Raw genomic sequence first — 18,052 nt, 5'->3', positions numbered from 1 at the left:
AATTTTGTTTGAAATTTTAAATGGTAGTATTTTCAGTGTTGGCAAGAATGTGGCAAGAAACTCTGAATTTTCAGGAAAAGTATGTATTTATATGAACTTTCTGAAGATAACTTGAGTAGTATACGTCAAAAGCTTTTATATTCTGACTCAGTAATATTGCTTCTAGAAATTATTTTTCTTAAAGTTATTAAATATTCAAACAAAAACGCATGTAGAAAGGTGTCTGTTGCAGTATTATTTCTAAGCATAAGATATTAGAATATCCCTAACTGTCTTAGCAATGAAAATGTTTTTTATTTGTAGCATTTTCCAATTGCAAAGTACTATGGAACCATTAAAATGGCATTTATGAAGAATATTTCATCATGTGGTAAAATGTACATTTGAAATAAGCAATTTTCTAAAATGGAATATAGTCGTACATTAACTATTAAAAAGTACATGAAAGAATGGCCAGAAATATACCAGATTGTTAAAGTAACTGTTCCTACATGATAGTTTCATGAGAGGTTGCTTTCTTCTTTATGATTTTTCTGTTTTCTGAAATTGGAGTGGGAAGCATTCCTGATATGTGAAAGTTAACAGGGTGTTCGTAGCTGCATTCTTGACTCACCTAAGGCTTTTCTAGACCCTGGGTGGACATCTCAGATTCCAGAAGAGAAGGCAAACCATTAATCTCTAAATAAAACTAGTTGCTGTTTTCACTTGAGATGAAAAAGTACTTAAAAATTAAAAAAAAAAAGAAAAAATTTCTTTGCTTACTCTTTAGATAAAAACTTTGATGATGAAGATTCTGTGGATGGTAATAGACCTTCTTCCGCCAGCTCTACGTCGTCCAAAGCTCCAGCAAGCTCACGGAGAAACGTTGGAATGGGGACCACCCGTAGACTTGGCTCCTCCTCTCTTGGATCTAAGTCTTCAGGTAAGACCAAGCCCAAGCACAGTGCTTCGTGGTCCGCTGTGTAGGAGCTTAAAGCAGATGCGCATGCTGCTCACCTTCTGTGTCCTTTAGAGGTGCAGTAATTCTGTGGGCAGTATGAGTCCACTTTCTCTTCCTTAAGTAAATTGGTTCTCATCTATGGATGCTGATAAGCTGGTAGAATGTACGTCTGAGCTGCTGTGTTGCATGTTTGCTGGGGCAGAATCTTTGGGTGTGTGAATCCACCACGGAGCAGAGCTCATGGTATCCTAATGGCCTTGGGCTCCTGCCATGCCTGATGATACTTGCATGGTATCAGCCAATTTCTGTGTCTCAGGACTGAGATTGTCTAGAAGTTAAATTGTCTTTAAAATGTATTTTGTTCCTGCAAGTAAGATTGTTCCTTGTGAAACCTTGTAAGATACCGAATTAGTGAATGGTCAAGATTAGCTAGCTCCCTGAGGCTTTGAAAATAAATTTATAAGGATAAATTTCTTTATCCTTCTCTTCCATCCCCTAATTTAGACTGTTTTGGGTCCTTGTTATATATAGCTTTCATTTTGCTGTCACATTTAAGTTTATACACAAATTACCTACTTAAAAAATTTTTTTCATTGAAGTATAGTTGATTAACAGTATAGTGAAAATTACTTACTTTTTACTTTCGAACCATGCTTACTGTTAGCATTGGGCTTTTGAGCTTGGCTGGATGAACTAATCAGTTAAAGCTAGAGTGAGGACCAGCATCAGAATGCTGCCTCCTTGGGCTGGTCTTTCTTGCTGTCTGAACAGGCCTTGGATGTTGGTGTCCCAGCTTGTCAGCTTGGTGCCCCCACAACCTCTGCCCTACCGTCTCTGTGTTGAGGGAGCTGCTATTCTTAGTTCTTCCTAATCTTTTATGTTTTTTTCAAAATGTATTTTTTTTTTCAAATTTATTTTAACTGGTGGATAATTTATAATTATTTTAACTGGAGGATAATAATTTATTATTAACTGGATGATAATTACTTTATAATGTTGTGTTGACTTCTGCCATACAAAAATGTGAATCAGTCATAGTTAAAACTATATCCCTTTCCTCTTGAGCACCCCCCACGCCACCCCTTGCCATCCCATGCCTCTTGGTCATCTTTTATTTTTTGGTTCATTTAAAATATATACATTTTTTTGTTGTTGTTGTTAAAGAGCTTAAATTCATAGAACATAAAATCAACCATTTTAAAGGTAACAATTCATTACCATTTATTATATTCATAGTGTTAGGCAACCACCACCTCTATCTAGTTTCCACACAGTTTTGAAACTAGACCCCATTAAAGGTCTTTCAAAAAAAGACCCTATTAAAATTCTCCCCATTCCTTCCTTCCCCAGCTCTGGCGATCCCTCCAGTCTATGTTATTGCTCTATGCTTTCAGCTATTCTAGGAATTTCAGAGAAACGGAGCCATCCAATATGTTGTCTCTTGTGTCTGGCTCCTTTCACTTGGCATAATGTTTTTGGAGTTCATCTCTGCTAGAGCGTGTATCAGTACTTTTTTTTTTAATGGCTGAACAGTCTTTCTAATCCGTTTTCTTGATCTGTCTTTGAGTAGCATCTATTCTACAAACTAAGCTTAGAAAATTTCTGTGTGATCAGACCATGTCTTTTTGTTCCCATTCCTTACCTGTTCCCCTTCCAACGATCCCACCTGTGTAGATTGTACAGAGATACCAACCCTGTCTTTCCCTCAGGCCTGATCTTATCTTTTTCCATTTTGTTTAGCATCGTAGTTGTGATTTCCCTGTTGACTTCTCATCAGACTCCATGGGCCCAGGCCTGTGTATGGCCCCAAGCCCTCTTTGACATGCAGCTCTCCGCTTCACACAGAAAGGCGCTCAGTGTTTGTCGGCTTGGTGGGATCCAGGCCTAACCTAAAGCACACAGAGCACCACTCACAGTGTGTTACTATTTTCTGTCTGTAATTGACTTGTGAATGCAGAGAAATACTCATCAAGCGTGATGACAAGTATTTACCACAAGCATCAGTTGTCTTTAAAGCCTTTTCTGTCTAGGTGGTCCATCAGGACCCCAGATGCCAACTAAGTTGTCAGGTAGGAAGCTCTGGAAAAGCACTCAGACTAACCAGTATAAATCATTAATGATGGTTACAGGGATGACTGTAGATGGCCATTCAGAAACCTTTAATATGAAGAAAAAACATCTGGTAAAATATCACTTGACTTTCATGTGTGAAGTGACATATTAACAGAAAGAAAAAGCTTTCTCCTGAATGATAGCAATTGTTGGGTCAGTTTGCAACTGGCATATAAATGAAAAATTGACACATTATTGTGATTTTAAAAGGAAATGAAAATTTTTTTCCTTGAAAATATTTTGAGACTAATATGAAGTTGAGGTGAAACCATTAAATTCTTTAGAACTTATTTGAATGTTTCACAAATTTTGTTATGTTGGATTCCAAACAATGATATGATTTCATTTATTCCCTGAAGAATTGGAATTTCTATTATATGTTCATTAGGAATCTTTGAAAAGACTTATATATTAATACGGGGCTTCCCAGGTGGTGCTAGTGGTAAAGAACCTGCCTGCCATTGCAGGAGACGCAGGAGACGTGGATTTGATCCCTGGAGGAGGGCATGGCAACCCACTCCAGTATGCAGGCCTGGAGAATCTCACAGACAGAGGAGTCTGGTGGGCTATGGTCTGTAGGGTCACAAAGGGATGGACATGGCTGAAGCAACTTGGACGCACACACATAGATTAATACAATATAAATCACCTAAATCCTTTAAAGTCTATACAACTGATCCTCCTTAAGCAAGTACTATCTTTAGATGACTTTAAGCTAATATATGTTATACTGTAAAACTATTATACTTTATCTTAATATTGAAAGTCAGTAATACTTGTCTGTGCCACAAAACTCTAAACTTTTATTGACTTAAAAAAGTTACAAATCTTCCAAAATATAATTTTGATTTTGTGTATGAGTCCTCCAGTGCACACTGTTTACATTTTAAAAATTGATGTTTTTTTATAGCTGCAAAAGAAGGAGCTGGTGCTGTTGATGAAGAGGATTTTATTAAAGCATTTGACGATGTGCCTGTAGTCCAGGTGAGTGAAGATGTTTGGTTTGATTAAAAAGGATGGGCTTATTCTTCAGATTTCATTTTTCAAGCATGTGACACACACAGTTTCTTAGTAGGTAGGGTAATTCTGACTATCAAGACCACAGGAGGTCTAGGGTTTGCAGGCTAGGAAATGTTAGGGCCTCTCAGAACTGAAATGGATGACCTTCCAGTTAGAACTGGTGAGAAGTGGCTTGCTCCACTAGTGAGTTCGTGAGTCAGGTCACACAGAAGAGGGGGAAATAAGTGACTCCATTCCAAGAAAGAACAAAGAAGCATGCTTATGTCGGTATTTTCCTTAGAGAAGTCTGTAAATTTGAAGAATGTAGGTTTCTGAAAGGTATAAAAAATGTTTTCATAAAGCCTTAGTTTATACCATCGTGATACTTCCCTTAAGTACCTGACATGTGAAGCAGAGATGACTTACAGAACTCACTGTAAACTGCTTTGTGCCCCAGCATTGTCTCTGGTTGATGGGGGCTTGTGGTCCATTGGATGTCGGTGCTCAGGATCCCTCCAGCACTTGGTATCTGTGTGTGTCCCTTGTCACCCACTGCTTAGTTGCCATGTGTATACAAAGCAGATAGCAGGTGTTTTAGGTTCAGGTTCATCCTTATGTCCTTGACCTTCCTATCATGCCTTACTCTTGGTGGATTTTTTTCTCCCCCTTACTGTCTTTGGAGTAAGATACCAGGATAAATGAGAAAATAGGTTTGAAAGTGTTTAAGGTTACAAGCATAGACACACCTTGCTGTATTGCCCTTCACGGTGTTGTGCTTGTAAATGCTGCAGTTTCACATCTATGGGCACCTTGCCTCAAGCATGTGTACGGTGCCCCTTCCCCATCAGCATTTGCTCACCTTGTGTCTCTGTCATGTTTGGTAATTCTCACAACAGTTCAACTCTCCATCAGCAAAAAGATTACAGTTCTCTGAAGACTCAGATGATGGTTAGCATTTTTTTTTTTTTTTTTTTGGCAATAAAGGATTTTTAAAGTATGCACACGGCCTTTTTAGACAGTGGGTATACTTTAATTGGGCAGTTAATAGACTGCAGTCTAGGAAAATCTTTGTGACTCACTTCATTGTGATTTTCACTTTATTGCACCTGCAGTGCACTGAAGACACTAGAACTGACCTGGCAGTGTCTCTGAGGTCTGCCAGTATAGTGTGGTGTTACAAAAAAACCAAATCAGTGACTTGTGCATCTCCGCCCACTCCCCAGTGGGCTTCTTTCTCGGTTGTGCATGATATCATCTGTTATGGTAAAGCTGCATTTGAGGTGAGGTTATCCATATACGGGCATCAGAGCTGGTGAGTTTACATTCACGGTGGAAACTCATTCTGTGGCAAGCCTGTCTAGATGTTATCTCCGAGGTCCTTTTCTGAAAAATGAAATGATTTCTTTTACTATACTTAACAGATGCTCTTGACTTCAGTTAATTAAGAAATAATCTTTGTTTATTCAGCAAATTTTCTCATATTAATTGTAAATTAATTTTGCTTACAGATTTATTCCAGCCGAGACCTTGAGGAGTCCATAAACAAAATTAGGGAAATATTATCTGATGACAAGCATGATTGGGAGCAAAGAGTAAATGCTGTAAGCTGCCAACTTTGTGATTACATTTGCTTTAGATATTTAAATATTATAAATACTTTATTATGAAATTGGGGTTCAACTGTAATGAATTTTAAGTAGTCAGTATTTTAAATATAAGGTACCATATTCACAGTTTGCCTTTTTAATAGATTACCTCACTTCTGTTTTTAAAACATGCCCAGTTCTATCTTTTTGTGCATCTTGTACTTTTAACAAAGTCCTGCCTGTGGCATGGCCACTACTCTCGCCTTAGTAAAGGTTTAATTTTGCGATCCTTGGCCAGGGAAACAGCTTCTTAGTGACTTACAGTGAGTGTCCCTGTTGCCCTTTCTTTCTTCATAGCACTTCTGCCCCTTCTGTTTTTAAAATGTTATTAATGACAAGTTGTCCGAACATTAAAGTGAACAGCATTTGGTGAAGGTATGTCTTTTCTGAGGAAGGTGATTGTGCACTGGTTGTCCAGCAGGAAGCAGGTTAGGAACACGGCTGCTGTGTCTGTTTCAGATGCCCTCCAGCCCCTTCAGTAACAGATACAGTGTGGGTACTTTGACCAACAGTGGGGGCGCTTCTTCCTGTGAAAGTGAAAGTTGCTCAGTCGTGTCTGACTGTTTGCAACCCCATGGACTATACAGTCCATGGAATTCTCCAGGCCAGAATACTGGAGTGGGTGGCTGTTCCCTTCTCCAAGGCATCCCTGTTCCCTGTTCCCAGCCCAGGGATCAAACCCAGGTCTCCTGCATTGTAGGTGGATTCTTTACCAGCTGAGCTACTTTCCTGTGATTCATGCAGTAAATGGTGGTTGGATGGGGTGTTGGGAAAGGGGAACTTAGGGAAGGAGCTTTTTTACAGGCTACAATGAGATTTCAGTTATTTTTATCCTTAGTATCAGAGCATCTGTAAATACTCTAAAATGTTCCAATTAAAAAATACATTTTGTAGAATTATAATGCATTTATCACAGATACTAATTTTTAAAAATTACTTTTTCTTATTTACGATACCTAGATTTCTTCAGTATGTTAGCTACTATTTAGTTGGTCTAATTCTTCTTGGAAAACTGTATCATTTAACTTTATTGTTAATCCTTGAATATTTGTTGGCTTCAGTTATTTTGTATTTCTGTTCTAAGGATTGTTTTGTCTGTCTCTTAATTTTTCTACCCCATTAGCTAAAAAAGATTAGATCTTTACTCTTGGCTGGTGCTGCCGAGTATGATAACTTCTTCCAGCACTTACGGCTTTTGGACGGAGCCTTTAAACTGTCCGCTAAGGATCTACGGTCTCAGGTAGTGCGGGAGGCTTGTATCACGCTGGGGTAAGGACTACGACGCTCCCGGTTCTCACATAATAAAGTAGCTGTGTCACAGAGCTTCAGAGATGGGTCACAGAATAATACATCCACTGGGATGTATATAATATAATACATATTATATAATATGTGTTATTATATATAGATAAATATTATATAATAAGTAATACACATGCCTGTCGCCTGGTCTCCAAGACTGATTCTATTTACACCCTGTTAGTACTTTTACAGTGTTTCCTGACCAGTTATGTTATTGACAGAGGGGATTTTTGCAAAAAATTAACACCTGTGGCATCAGTAGTACATCTCTGGTCGATAATGTGTTGTGTGACAGATTTTAAATTTTACTCAGTGACTTAGCTCTGAAGCCTCTGTTTTAAACTTGAAACAATTATTAATAATATGGAAAAATGAAATCTTATAAACTTCTGTTCTCAGCCTTTTCATTGATTTTGCTGGCAGAATATAGCACAATCAATAGAATTTTTGTTTGTTCCTATTGAATTCAATAGAAGAGTGGCTTTGCAGCTGTTCAAAATTTTGACCTCAGATATTGAAGCCTGAATGTTATATGCTGAAAATAAAAGAGCAAAAGAAAAAAAAGAGGCTAAGGGTGCTTTGTCATATTTATGTTTTATTAGTATTTATTTTTTGCTATTTGAAGAATAATTAGTGGGAAATGATTTATTTGTTTATTTTTTAAAAAGCAGTTCTTGGTGAGTGGCTATATGTAAAGTCCTCTGCATGTGCTTGGGGAATATTTGTATTTTACTTAGACTTGTTTTTATCCTTAGATGACTTCATACAAAGGCTCTAAAATGTTAAAAGATTTATATATTACACTGTTTCCAAGAACTTTGGTTCAGTCCAGTGTTCATTTCTCATTGCAGGCATCTGTCATCAGTGCTGGGGAATAAGTTTGACCATGGAGCTGAAGCCATTATGCCAACTATCTTTAATTTAATTCCAAATAGTGCCAAAATTATGGCCACCTCTGGTGTTGTAGCTGTTAGGTTAATCATCCGGGTGAGTATGTTTTGGAGCCGTATGTATTGTAGAATAAGCAAGTGGTAAATATTGGTGGTAGATAAGCAGTTATCAGAGACGTTTCCCATTTGAGTGATTATGTATGTGGAATCCCACTGTATGTACGGTATTGCCCCACCCTCACCTTCCCTTGCTTAACTGTCACATGTGAGCCTTTTCAGTTCCCTGGAGTGAATTACAGGTGTGGTGTACAGTTACTGACCTGTTGCTCATCCTCTCATCATTGGTTTTAAGCATTTGAGCACTTGTATCTGCTTCTGAGTTCTGTGTGTGTCCAGGTATTACTCCTGTTCTTCCCTCCTTAGTCCCCAACTGTTCATTTTAGGTATTTGTGCTTGTGGCTTTGTATTCATCTAGCATCTTTATTTAAATAATTGTACATAAGCCTAAAAAAGAAAGATTATCTTCAGTTAAGTTTTCAAAGCACTAATTTATTTAATCTGAGTAATTAGCCAAGTAACTTATATGTAAATTTTCAATAAAACCTGACAACTCACAAAGCGTTAAAGTGAAGTTCTTCATATCACCTTCTCCCCATGTCAAGTCCCTTTTCCCTAGAGGCAGCCCTCAAAACTGGAGCTTGATGATGCTAATTGAAATCTTCCCAGAATATTTGTGATTATTGTGGGTTACTTTCTTTGCATTATTTTAGTTCTTACTGTTTACAGTGCCCATTTCAGATACTAAACCAAAAGCCGTTACTGGACATATCCATTGAAATGGTATTAAAATACATTGGTCTACTGACTGCTTTTTACTCGCTTAGATTTCTACTGCTCAGATAGTTTAGGCTTCATACCACTGATTTGTTTTGATTTTAGACTGACTTAACACATATCATCATGTTGTCTGTTTTGGCTCTGTACTTTTCATGCCCTTTGTAAGTGTCCAGTGAAATTCTTTCTCCTTTTTAAACTCAGTGAAATTCTAATCTTAATGTATTAGGTGCTTTACATAGGTGAGTAAGGAAGTGATTATCTCAGTTTTGTATTTTCAAGTGTTCGCCTCTGTGTTTTGATCTTTTCCACAGCACACACACATCCCTAGGCTAATACCTGTCATAACAAGCAACTGTACCTCCAAGTCTGTTGCAGTTAGAAGGTAAACTTTTAATGAATTTTCTAATTATTTTTGAATTGTTTTAAAACCAAAACGAATTTCAAATTTCTCTCCATCTAAAAAGTTCATATTTGAAATAATTAATATTATTTAATATTGCCATAATAAATGCCCTTGGCTTGAAAGGTCATGATCAAAATTATAATGGAAAGTGAATTTGGACAGCTTAAGTTATTTTTGTATGTGTGTGAGAGCAAGTGTATGTGAGGTATTTGGGAGAGGTGGGATGGGGGCGTGTCCCCACATACACTTTCTTCCTGTGCTGGTCCCTCTGCCTCTGTCATTGGTCTACCCCATCCCCCTGAATGAAGGCAGTAGCTGCCTGCCTGGAAAAGACATTATAAAATGAGTGGTAGTTATTTATGTTAACATAGGTAGGAGGAGGTGTATGTTATCTGCAGCTTCTGATGTGATTCTAGAGATTCTGAGGCCTGACTAGTCACCTGCTGTGCTGCACAGTGAGGGGAGGTAGACCCCGAAGGTCAGCCTGAGCAGCCAGCTGGGCTTTGTCTCAGGTCCACATGAGCTATGTGTGATGTCAGGGCTGTGTGCTTCTGGCTGGGATCTGTGGGGTCTGGACTGGTGACTCCACAGAGTCCTTCAAATCGTGAAACATGTGGACTGTCTTCCCAGGAAAGTGTAAGTACACAGAAGTTTCACGTGAGTTTTCAGACAGTTCATGGGCCGAAGCTTCTTGGTGGACCAGATCAAGGGCATTATGGGGTAAATTAATGGCAGGCCTAGGCAGCAGCCTTGTGGCCCCATCCCTGCGTTCTGGGTTTTGATCTAGCCCAACAGGAGGGCCTGTCACTTCATGGCTGCCCCGTTTCTCTCCTTTCCTGGGCTGGCACATTGGACCCCCACAGGATTTCTCCGGTGCAGGGGTCTTTCTGAGCATGAAGCAGCCCCCATCACCATCTTATTAACAGCCACGTGCAAGGCAAGAGAAAAGAGAAAGGGAATGAGCTGGCTGTGTAAGTCAGGAAGAAAGACATGTTCTTCCACTGAAAAGGCTTAATTTTTCAAAAGTGTGGCTAGTGGCATGGCTGAGGAGTGTGGTCAACCATTGACCCACAGTCCAGCCACCCTAGAGGGCAGAGCAGCTCCAGCTCCCCAGAGATGAGTGTGTGGAGCTGGCGAGGTAGAGGCTGTTGCTGGATTTCCCACATACCTGGGGACAGAGTTCTGTGGATTCACAGTAACTTAGGTAGAAGGGGCTTAGTGTTTGGTGGAAGCTTAATGAATGGTAACCATCATGAGAATTTGCTGCTGCTTCTGTTACATTGTCACTGCAGATTTAGGATTCCAGGAGCACTTTGGAAAGTGTTTCCTTTGTGAAAGGCAGTGAGGTGACACAGATCTTTGTGGGGAACATTATAGGATGTTTAGTGTATTAGTTGACTTAGGCTACATAACAAAAATACGATACATGGAGTGGGCCTAAACAACAGAAATGTATTTTCTCAGTTCTGGAAGCTGGAATTCTGAGATCCAGGTGCCAACAGGTGGTTTCTAATGGGAGTAGCTTGCAGATGGCTGTTTTTTTGCTGTCTTCATGATGCAGAATGTGTTTGTGTGTGTTTGTGTAAGAGAAAGAGCTCTAGTGTTTCTTCTTGAAAGAAAGAAAGTGAAGTCGCTCAGTCGTTTCCGACTCTTTGCGACCCCATGGGCTGTAGCCTACCAGCCTCCTCCATCCATGGGATTTTCTGGGCAAGAGTACTGGAGTGGGCTGCCATTTCCTTCTCCAGGAGATCTTCCCAACCCAGGGATGGAACCCAGGTCTCCCGCATTGTAGGCAGACGCTTTACCGTCTGAGCCACCAGGGAGGTCAGTGTTTCTTCTTACAGGGGCCCTAATCCTAAGAGCATCACTTTCATGACCCCATGTGAACCTCATGACCACCTGAGGGCCCCATCTCCAAATACCATCATACTGGGGTTTAGGGCATCAATATGAGAGTTCAGGGATGACACTTTGGTTCCTAACATGTAAAAATTCTAGCCTGTGGTGCTCGATGTGAGTAGCAGCATGCAATCACCATGACAGTAGAAATGCCACCCCCTTCACCAGCTTCTTAGCCATACACCTAGATTGGCATTTCTGTCTGTAGTCAAAGTGAGTCTCATCAGAGCCGTGTGTCTTAATGCTGAAAAAAGAGTACTAGGGACCATGCCCTCAGAAAGGAAAAGAGAGTAAGAAGGCAGTGAAAAGGCAGTGGTTTCTGTCCTGTATTCAGCCAGTACCTAGCTTTGCTTCATAGAATTTGTAAGAAATGAATTGCCTACTCTCCCTCCCTTTAAGAAGTTTATAATTTAGTTGGAGGTGTTAAAAACAATAATGCAAAGCAATGTAAGAGTGAATTACAGCATACATATTTTATGGATTTAGGCATTCAGAGAGCACTGATCAAAACTAGCTGATGGACTTCTTTGGTGGTCCAGTGGTTGGAATCCACCTGCTCCTGCAGGGGAATGGGTTCAGTCCCTGGTCCAGGAAGATTCTACATGCCCTGGGACAACAAAGCCTGTACACCACAAGTACTGAACCCACATGCTGCAACTCCTGAGGCCCTGCATGCTCTGGAGCCCATGCTCTGCAACAGGAGAAGCCACTGCAGTAAGAAACCTGTGTACCACAACTGGAGAGTAGCCCCTGCTCACTGCAGCTGGAGAAAGCCCACACCAAGCAGCAAAGATCCAGTGCAGCCAAAAATTATAAAATAAATGAAGCCAGCCTTATTAAAACAAACAAACTAGCTGATACATTTCCAGGGAGCCTCATAGACAAGTTAAAAAAAACAGAGTTGCTTTTTGAATGATGAGTAGTAGTTGGTGAAGAAAAGAGACAAGATCTAACCAGATGTGCTTAAGTAATGCGGTATTTAAATAATGACAGTGTTGATGTACTTCTCTATATGATTTTAGTCTAAAAACTTGAAAACAAAGCCTAATTTACAGGGGATGCATGCATGCTAAGTCGCGTCAGTCGTGTCCAACTCTTTGCAACCCTATGGACCATGGCTTGCCAGTCTTCTCTGTCCATGGGATTTTCCAGGCAAGAATACTAGACTGGGTGGCTCTGTCCTCCTTCAGGGGATCTTCTGACGCAGGGATTGAACCCGCATCTCTTATGCCTCCTGCATTGGCAGGCAGGTTCTTTACCACTAGCACCACCTGGGAAGCCCTTACAGTGGATATTCTTGATTAAATAGATTGTTTTGAAACTCATTGAAGACAAGAATTAGCACTAAAGATGCATGTATCCACTAAGAAATAAGTATTAATAAATATGAGCATATATACACACACATTAAAGGGAAGAAAAATCTATACCAGGAAATGACATGGGGCAAAGGGCAAAGGTAGTGTGACCATGGCCTGGGTGAGGGTGGGGACAGTGATGCTGAGAAAGGGGTGTGAGCAGAGGTCAGCATCTTTCCTGGAGAAAGTCTATTCACAACCCCCACCCCCACTGTTAGCAGCCCTGGGGCTGAGCTGAGTGACTCCCTAGAGCTCTCCCAGAGCCCTTGTTCTCCAGGCATATAGCAGCTGTTTTTGTCTGTCCTGCTCACTGGATTGTGTCTCAGTTAACATTGTGCGTCCAGCATCTAGCATAGGGTAAGGGTTTATTAAAGATATATAGAGTGAGTAATTGTATGCATTATGAGATTTTTGAATTGGGAAGATCATGGGAAAGAAAGTTTGATCATTAAGAGAAAGATTGCCTTCTGATTGGTTTCCTTGAATGGGTTCCTTAAGTCTAATAATATTTATTCCTACAAAGAATTATTCTGGAATTTAGAAAAAGGAAATGATGAAGACATAGGCTCTGAAGTGGTGGTATAACCCTAGGGAGATTAGTCCAACATTGTTTTTTTGTGTGTACACTCAGGCCAAGAAAGAGCACAGAAGTGGAAAGGTTTGAAAAGAAAGAATCTTGAGATTGAAGAGAGGAAACTGGCCAAGTAGCTAGAGAAAAACCTGTTTTAAATACTTGGCAGGAAAATTTGGTAAACACTTTGTTTTCCAGCAAATTTTTAACTTTCTTTGTAGAAGGCATTCTATGAAATTAATGCAAAGACTAATTCCCAGATATTGTAATGTATGTTGATCTTTTGTGCCCGTGTAGCTCTATTTGAGGTAGAATAAAAAAGCACACGGCAGTGACACACCTGTTCAGTAGCATTGCTCTGAAGCTCAAGTTTCTGATCTGAAGGGAACTCTTATATCCTGTCCCTGTATCCTTGTGATTATTTTTTTTGACCACCATAGGTGCTTAATTATGTTGATTTGCTTTGGTTTTCAGTCAATTTTGATTCCATTTTTATGTTCCATTTTTTTGAATCATGAAAATTATAAGAAATTTGCTGATTATAAAAAGGAGTCTTGGGTCACTTAAGGAAAAAGCTGTTTTCATAAACAGACAAATGACATATTTTTCTTTTCACAATTTTCAGACGCTGCTTTGAATTTTTAGATCTACTTTTACAAGAATGGCAGACACATTCATTGGAACGGTAAACATCTGATTTGCTGGTTTTCCCTCTGAATTGAATCTTGAGTTTAATGTCTCAGCTAGTGATCCAGCCCACTCTCTATAAGAAGTGAAGGAATCAGTGCATTTATTCACATGGTTGCTGGTGGTGTTTCTCCTGATGTGAGGCACATACCACTGACAGAGGCTATTAGTGAGTTCCTTTGACTGTCATGTTAGCCTGGGCATGTGGACAGGGTGCCCTGGGACATTGCACAGCCAGGACTCACTGTGCTAACTCTGATCATCCTGCCCCCTGACATCCTGTCAGTCCCAACCAGGTAAATGTTTATAGCTGCTCTTAGTAGGTGAAGGGTAACTTGAAAATCCTTACAGGGATTTTACTCATTTGAAAGGTTTTCTTTTTGATCCGTTTGTATCAGAAAGTCAGCAGTTTTCTCTTTATTCAGGCTGGTGTGTGTTAAGTTTCACATCCTCATGATAAAATGTAGGATTACCCCAGAATTCATAAAGAAGCTTGTCTCTATTTTGACAAGCCATTTTTAGTTCCTATCAATTTTATGTGCCTGTTATTTTTTCTGAGTTAAGTTTGGAGATGACAGACAATGATACTGTGCCATTCAGTCTTTAATGGTGTGTTGCATAGTCGTGAAGAACTTTACAGCATCTTAGACGTGTTATGAGTAGTGGACTTAAACATGTAGAGCCCCCCTGGAGTCCAGTTCAGCCCTGCAGGCCTCACTTTGGATCTAGAAGGTAGTCACGCTTTTAAAAAGCATTTTGTTGTTCTTTTATCTCTTGGGTATTATACCCTCTTGATCTGGTGATAGTATTGGGATTTAGAGGGGAAGATGGAATGAGGGATTGAACGTGGGGACAGGTGAGCAAGACAGAAAACGATGATTCACTCAGCTGTGGCTTCCAGTGTTTACTCACTTCATGGCTTAGCTTTGGCACTAGGCAGGTTCTCACCAGGTATTTACTGAAAGCGTGACGGGATGAGGCAGAGAGTCTGATGCTGGTGAAATGGGTACCTACTGTTTGTCCTGTGAGATTATTCAGTTATTGGTCTTTTTCTTCAAACTGTTCAGTATTCAATGAGAGAATTTTAATGCTATCTTCTTAGAGTAGAATCTAACTGAAAAGAACACCTGTATATAAAATGTTTACATCATTTCATAAAATAGTTCATGTCATATAGTGGAAAAACATTCTTTAATTATAGAGACGTGATGCAGAAATCCTTTTCAGTGTTAAGATTATTATTATCTCATTATAATTCCCATAGAAACCTATGGAAAAGTAGAGTTTTTCCCATGGAAAAGTAGAATTTTGTTTGTTTGTTTGTTTGAATTCATAAAAATTGAGCTAAGTAAGTATGGCCTGAAAAATACCAGTCATTACTAAAAGAAAAGAATCCCAGGAGGGTCTGTTCATGGGGAAGGGGGTGGGACAGAATCAGAAGTTAATTAGCAAATGTGCTGGTTTTCTAGGCTGCATGTTTGTCAACTCTGTGGGCCGAAGGTTCTACCTTCTCATTGCCATTTTGAAGTTATTTCTCACACCTGTTTTTATCTGCATAACACTGTGTATTAATGATGTACTGCTTTCATTTCTAACTATACAGACACATATCAGTATTAGCTGAAACGATAAAGAAAGGAATACATGATGCTGATTCAGAAGCAAGGATAGAAGCCAGAAAGTAAGTGTCTGTTGAACACCACTTTCTTAAGTCATTGCTTTTCTATTTCAGGTTCACTGTCCAGATTGCCTTATAAAAGTTCATTAAGTCACACGAACATGGCTTGCTAATCATGACTTTGTTAATGTGACTCAAAAGACCATTTCACAATACTTCTCTAATTTTTCATTTCAAAGGTTGGGTGCCCAGGCCTGGAAGCCTGATTGGTACTATTTGAACATAAATGGGACTGACGTAGACAGCAGAAAAAGCTCATTTTTTAATTTATGAGACATTATCACATGAGCCAGAAAAGCACTTGCCTGCGTGTCCCATGTCTTATCTTACTCACCCAGCTCTGTTAGTCCCCAGTGGCTTGTTGATTTACTGTGAAAACTCCCCATCACGGGGATTCTTAGCCGGGGACTACATCTCTGCCAGGGTCAGGTGGGCGCCTGGAAAGTGGATAAGGGTGGCTCAGACTGACTGCAGTCCACAGCTCACTGTCCTGCTCATGTTTGGAGTCATCTTACCACTAGGACTGGCTGTGATGCAGCCAGGAGGTGTGGCCCCCACATCCCACGCCTTTCTGGGAGTCATCGTGCCATCCTGACTGTAAATAGCAGTTTTAAGTTTGATGCTCAGATGTCTTCTCTCAGACAGCACAAAGATGCATACTTCCCCTATTGCTTTGGGGCTGTTTTTCTCTGTGCTTTTGTGGCTGGCTAGCTCTTCTATTTTTTTTTTTTTTGACTGTGCTGCACAGCTTGGGAGATCTTAGTTCCCCAACAGGGGACTGAACATGTGCCCCTCTTGCAGTGGAAGCCCTAGTCCTAACACTGGGACACGAGGAAAGTCCCTGGCTCTTGTGATAACACACATTCCACCAGTGCTTACCTCTTGGAGCACTATGGATTATTCAGCTGCATATACCTACCTGACCTGGCTCTCAACTGCTCTTTGCTCTCAGTTAAGGTCTGATTCCCTGGTTCTGAGTGTGTGGAGGGCCTCATTCTTCACCCTGAAGCACAACCTCATTTGGGGAAGTTCCTACCCGAATAAGTGACTTAATTAGGAATGGATTTGTTAATGATTTACTTATGCTCTTTTTGTCCTTATTTTATATTTCGTGCCCCCCCCCATTTTTTTCTAGTTTTTTAATCATAACACAGTATACCTTTCAGATGGTTGTGAGCATCATCCTGTTTTTCTTTTTTATATGTTAACCTAAAGCCGTTTTAAATACTTTGAGCCAGGGAGTGCCACATGCATTTTGTTTCCATGAACCAGTCCCCTCACATTCTAGGTGTAATTCTAGATGTTTTAGCTCTGTCTTCCCTAGTCTTCCCAGTCTTGCAGGTTAGACTCTTTGATTTCCATGTTCTTAATGAGACTGAGAGTCAGACAGATGGAAGAACTTGCCTAGAGTCACAGAGCCAGTAGGTCGCGGGTGAGGAGTCAGAGCAGTGCTCCTCGCTTCACTTGCTCCCTTACGCCGCTGCGGCTGCTGCTCACCGGAGCTGAGGTCAGTCCCTGACGGTGTCCTGTGTGACCTGCTGCCTGTGACAGGAAGCCTGTGTTTTCCAGGTGTTACTGGGGTTTCCACAGTCACTTCAGCAGGGAAGCAGAGCACCTGTACCACACGCTGGAGTCCTCCTACCAGAAGGCCCTGCAGACCCACCTAAAGAGCTCGGACAGCGTGGTGTCACTGCCACAGTCGGACCGCTCATCCTCCAGCTCCCAGGAGAGTCTCAAGTAAGTGGTCCTGCTATGCTCTTCATCTGTGTGGGGTTTATAATGAAAATTTTGCTGCCTGAGCACATGGACGAGCACCTCGTCCTCTTGAATGTGTATGTGCCTGTTATCATTTCCCCCTTAATTCAGATGGAGCCTAGTACTGGGGAAGATGCTGTGGGGCATCGTAAGAAACAGGTGGCCTGGTCCGTGGTCCTTGGTCCCTGATCCCTGCCACAGGTGGTTTGTAGTGAAATATGCATGTCAGTCCTGGCACAGTTTTGGAGCAATACAAGCACAAGCAAATCGGGCCAAGTACCTTCTAGGAGAGTATAAGCATTAACTTGGAGATAGCTTTGGAAGGGAGGGCATTCAGACTCTGGGGCTGAATATACTACTATCTTCATTCTTTATTTCTATTTTCTAAGACTTCTTGCCATGTGTTTGAAAGGTAGTCCGAAGTACAGTACTGAAGCTTTTCTGAAATTGGGATTTTTTAAGATTGTGGTCCAGATTACCCGTAGAATTCTGAGAAGTCTGAAATAATTCTTTGTGATCGTAATTTCCTATTGTATATTTTACCTGTATTAATGCAGATACAGTGCACTTTTGATAATAGATGTGTTCCTTTATTTTCAGTCGGCCGCTCTCTGCCAAAAGAAGTCCTACTGGCAGTACCACCTCCAGAGGTAAGGTGGGCACCACGGGGAAGGCTTCGGTGTCTGGGCCTGGGGTGGGCTGTGCAGTGGCTGGAAGCCAGCTACTGCTCCCAGGTCTGCAGAGGGTCTGCCCTGTTTTGTGCTCCCACGTTCCCAGCAGAGCAAGGATGGCTTGTCAGAGTGACTCAGGCAGGCAGACCTGTCCTTCTCACCCTCCCTAACCCCTGTACTTGGTGCTGTCATGGGGCGTGTGTGTGTGTGCGTGTGTGTGTGTGTGTGTGTGTGTGTGTGTGTGTGTGTGTATGTGTGTGTTTGATGCTTTTGTGCTCTGAGCACTGGCTGGGATGCTCCAAGC

At 40.8% G+C, this 18,052-nt stretch overlaps 1 protein-coding gene across 18 annotated transcripts in view; it reads left to right on the top strand.

Moving 5' to 3' along the window:
* CLASP1 (cytoplasmic linker associated protein 1) overlaps positions 1–18,052 on the top strand; it is a 273,353-nt gene that overhangs the window by 157,605 nt on the left and 97,696 nt on the right. For all 18 annotated transcript variants that reach the window (XM_061440036.1, XM_061440038.1, XM_061440042.1 and 15 more), the window contains 10 exons: positions 770–922; positions 3,963–4,036; positions 5,560–5,652; positions 6,821–6,966; positions 7,851–7,986; positions 9,038–9,108; positions 13,583–13,642; positions 15,248–15,325; positions 16,892–17,059; positions 17,678–17,727. In XM_061440036.1, the coding sequence (XP_061296020.1) occupies positions 770–922; positions 3,963–4,036; positions 5,560–5,652; positions 6,821–6,966; positions 7,851–7,986; positions 9,038–9,108; positions 13,583–13,642; positions 15,248–15,325; positions 16,892–17,059; positions 17,678–17,727 (1,029 nt within the window). The remainder of the gene's footprint in view (positions 1–769; positions 923–3,962; positions 4,037–5,559; positions 5,653–6,820; positions 6,967–7,850; positions 7,987–9,037; positions 9,109–13,582; positions 13,643–15,247; positions 15,326–16,891; positions 17,060–17,677; positions 17,728–18,052) is intronic.

This window comes from Bos javanicus, chromosome 2, assembly GCF_032452875.1.
Source record: "Bos javanicus breed banteng chromosome 2, ARS-OSU_banteng_1.0, whole genome shotgun sequence".
Classification (NCBI taxonomy): Eukaryota; Metazoa; Chordata; class Mammalia; order Artiodactyla; family Bovidae; genus Bos; species Bos javanicus.
The sequence above is the reverse complement of the archived record's forward strand: the minus strand, read 5'-3'. Positions and strand labels throughout refer to the sequence as shown.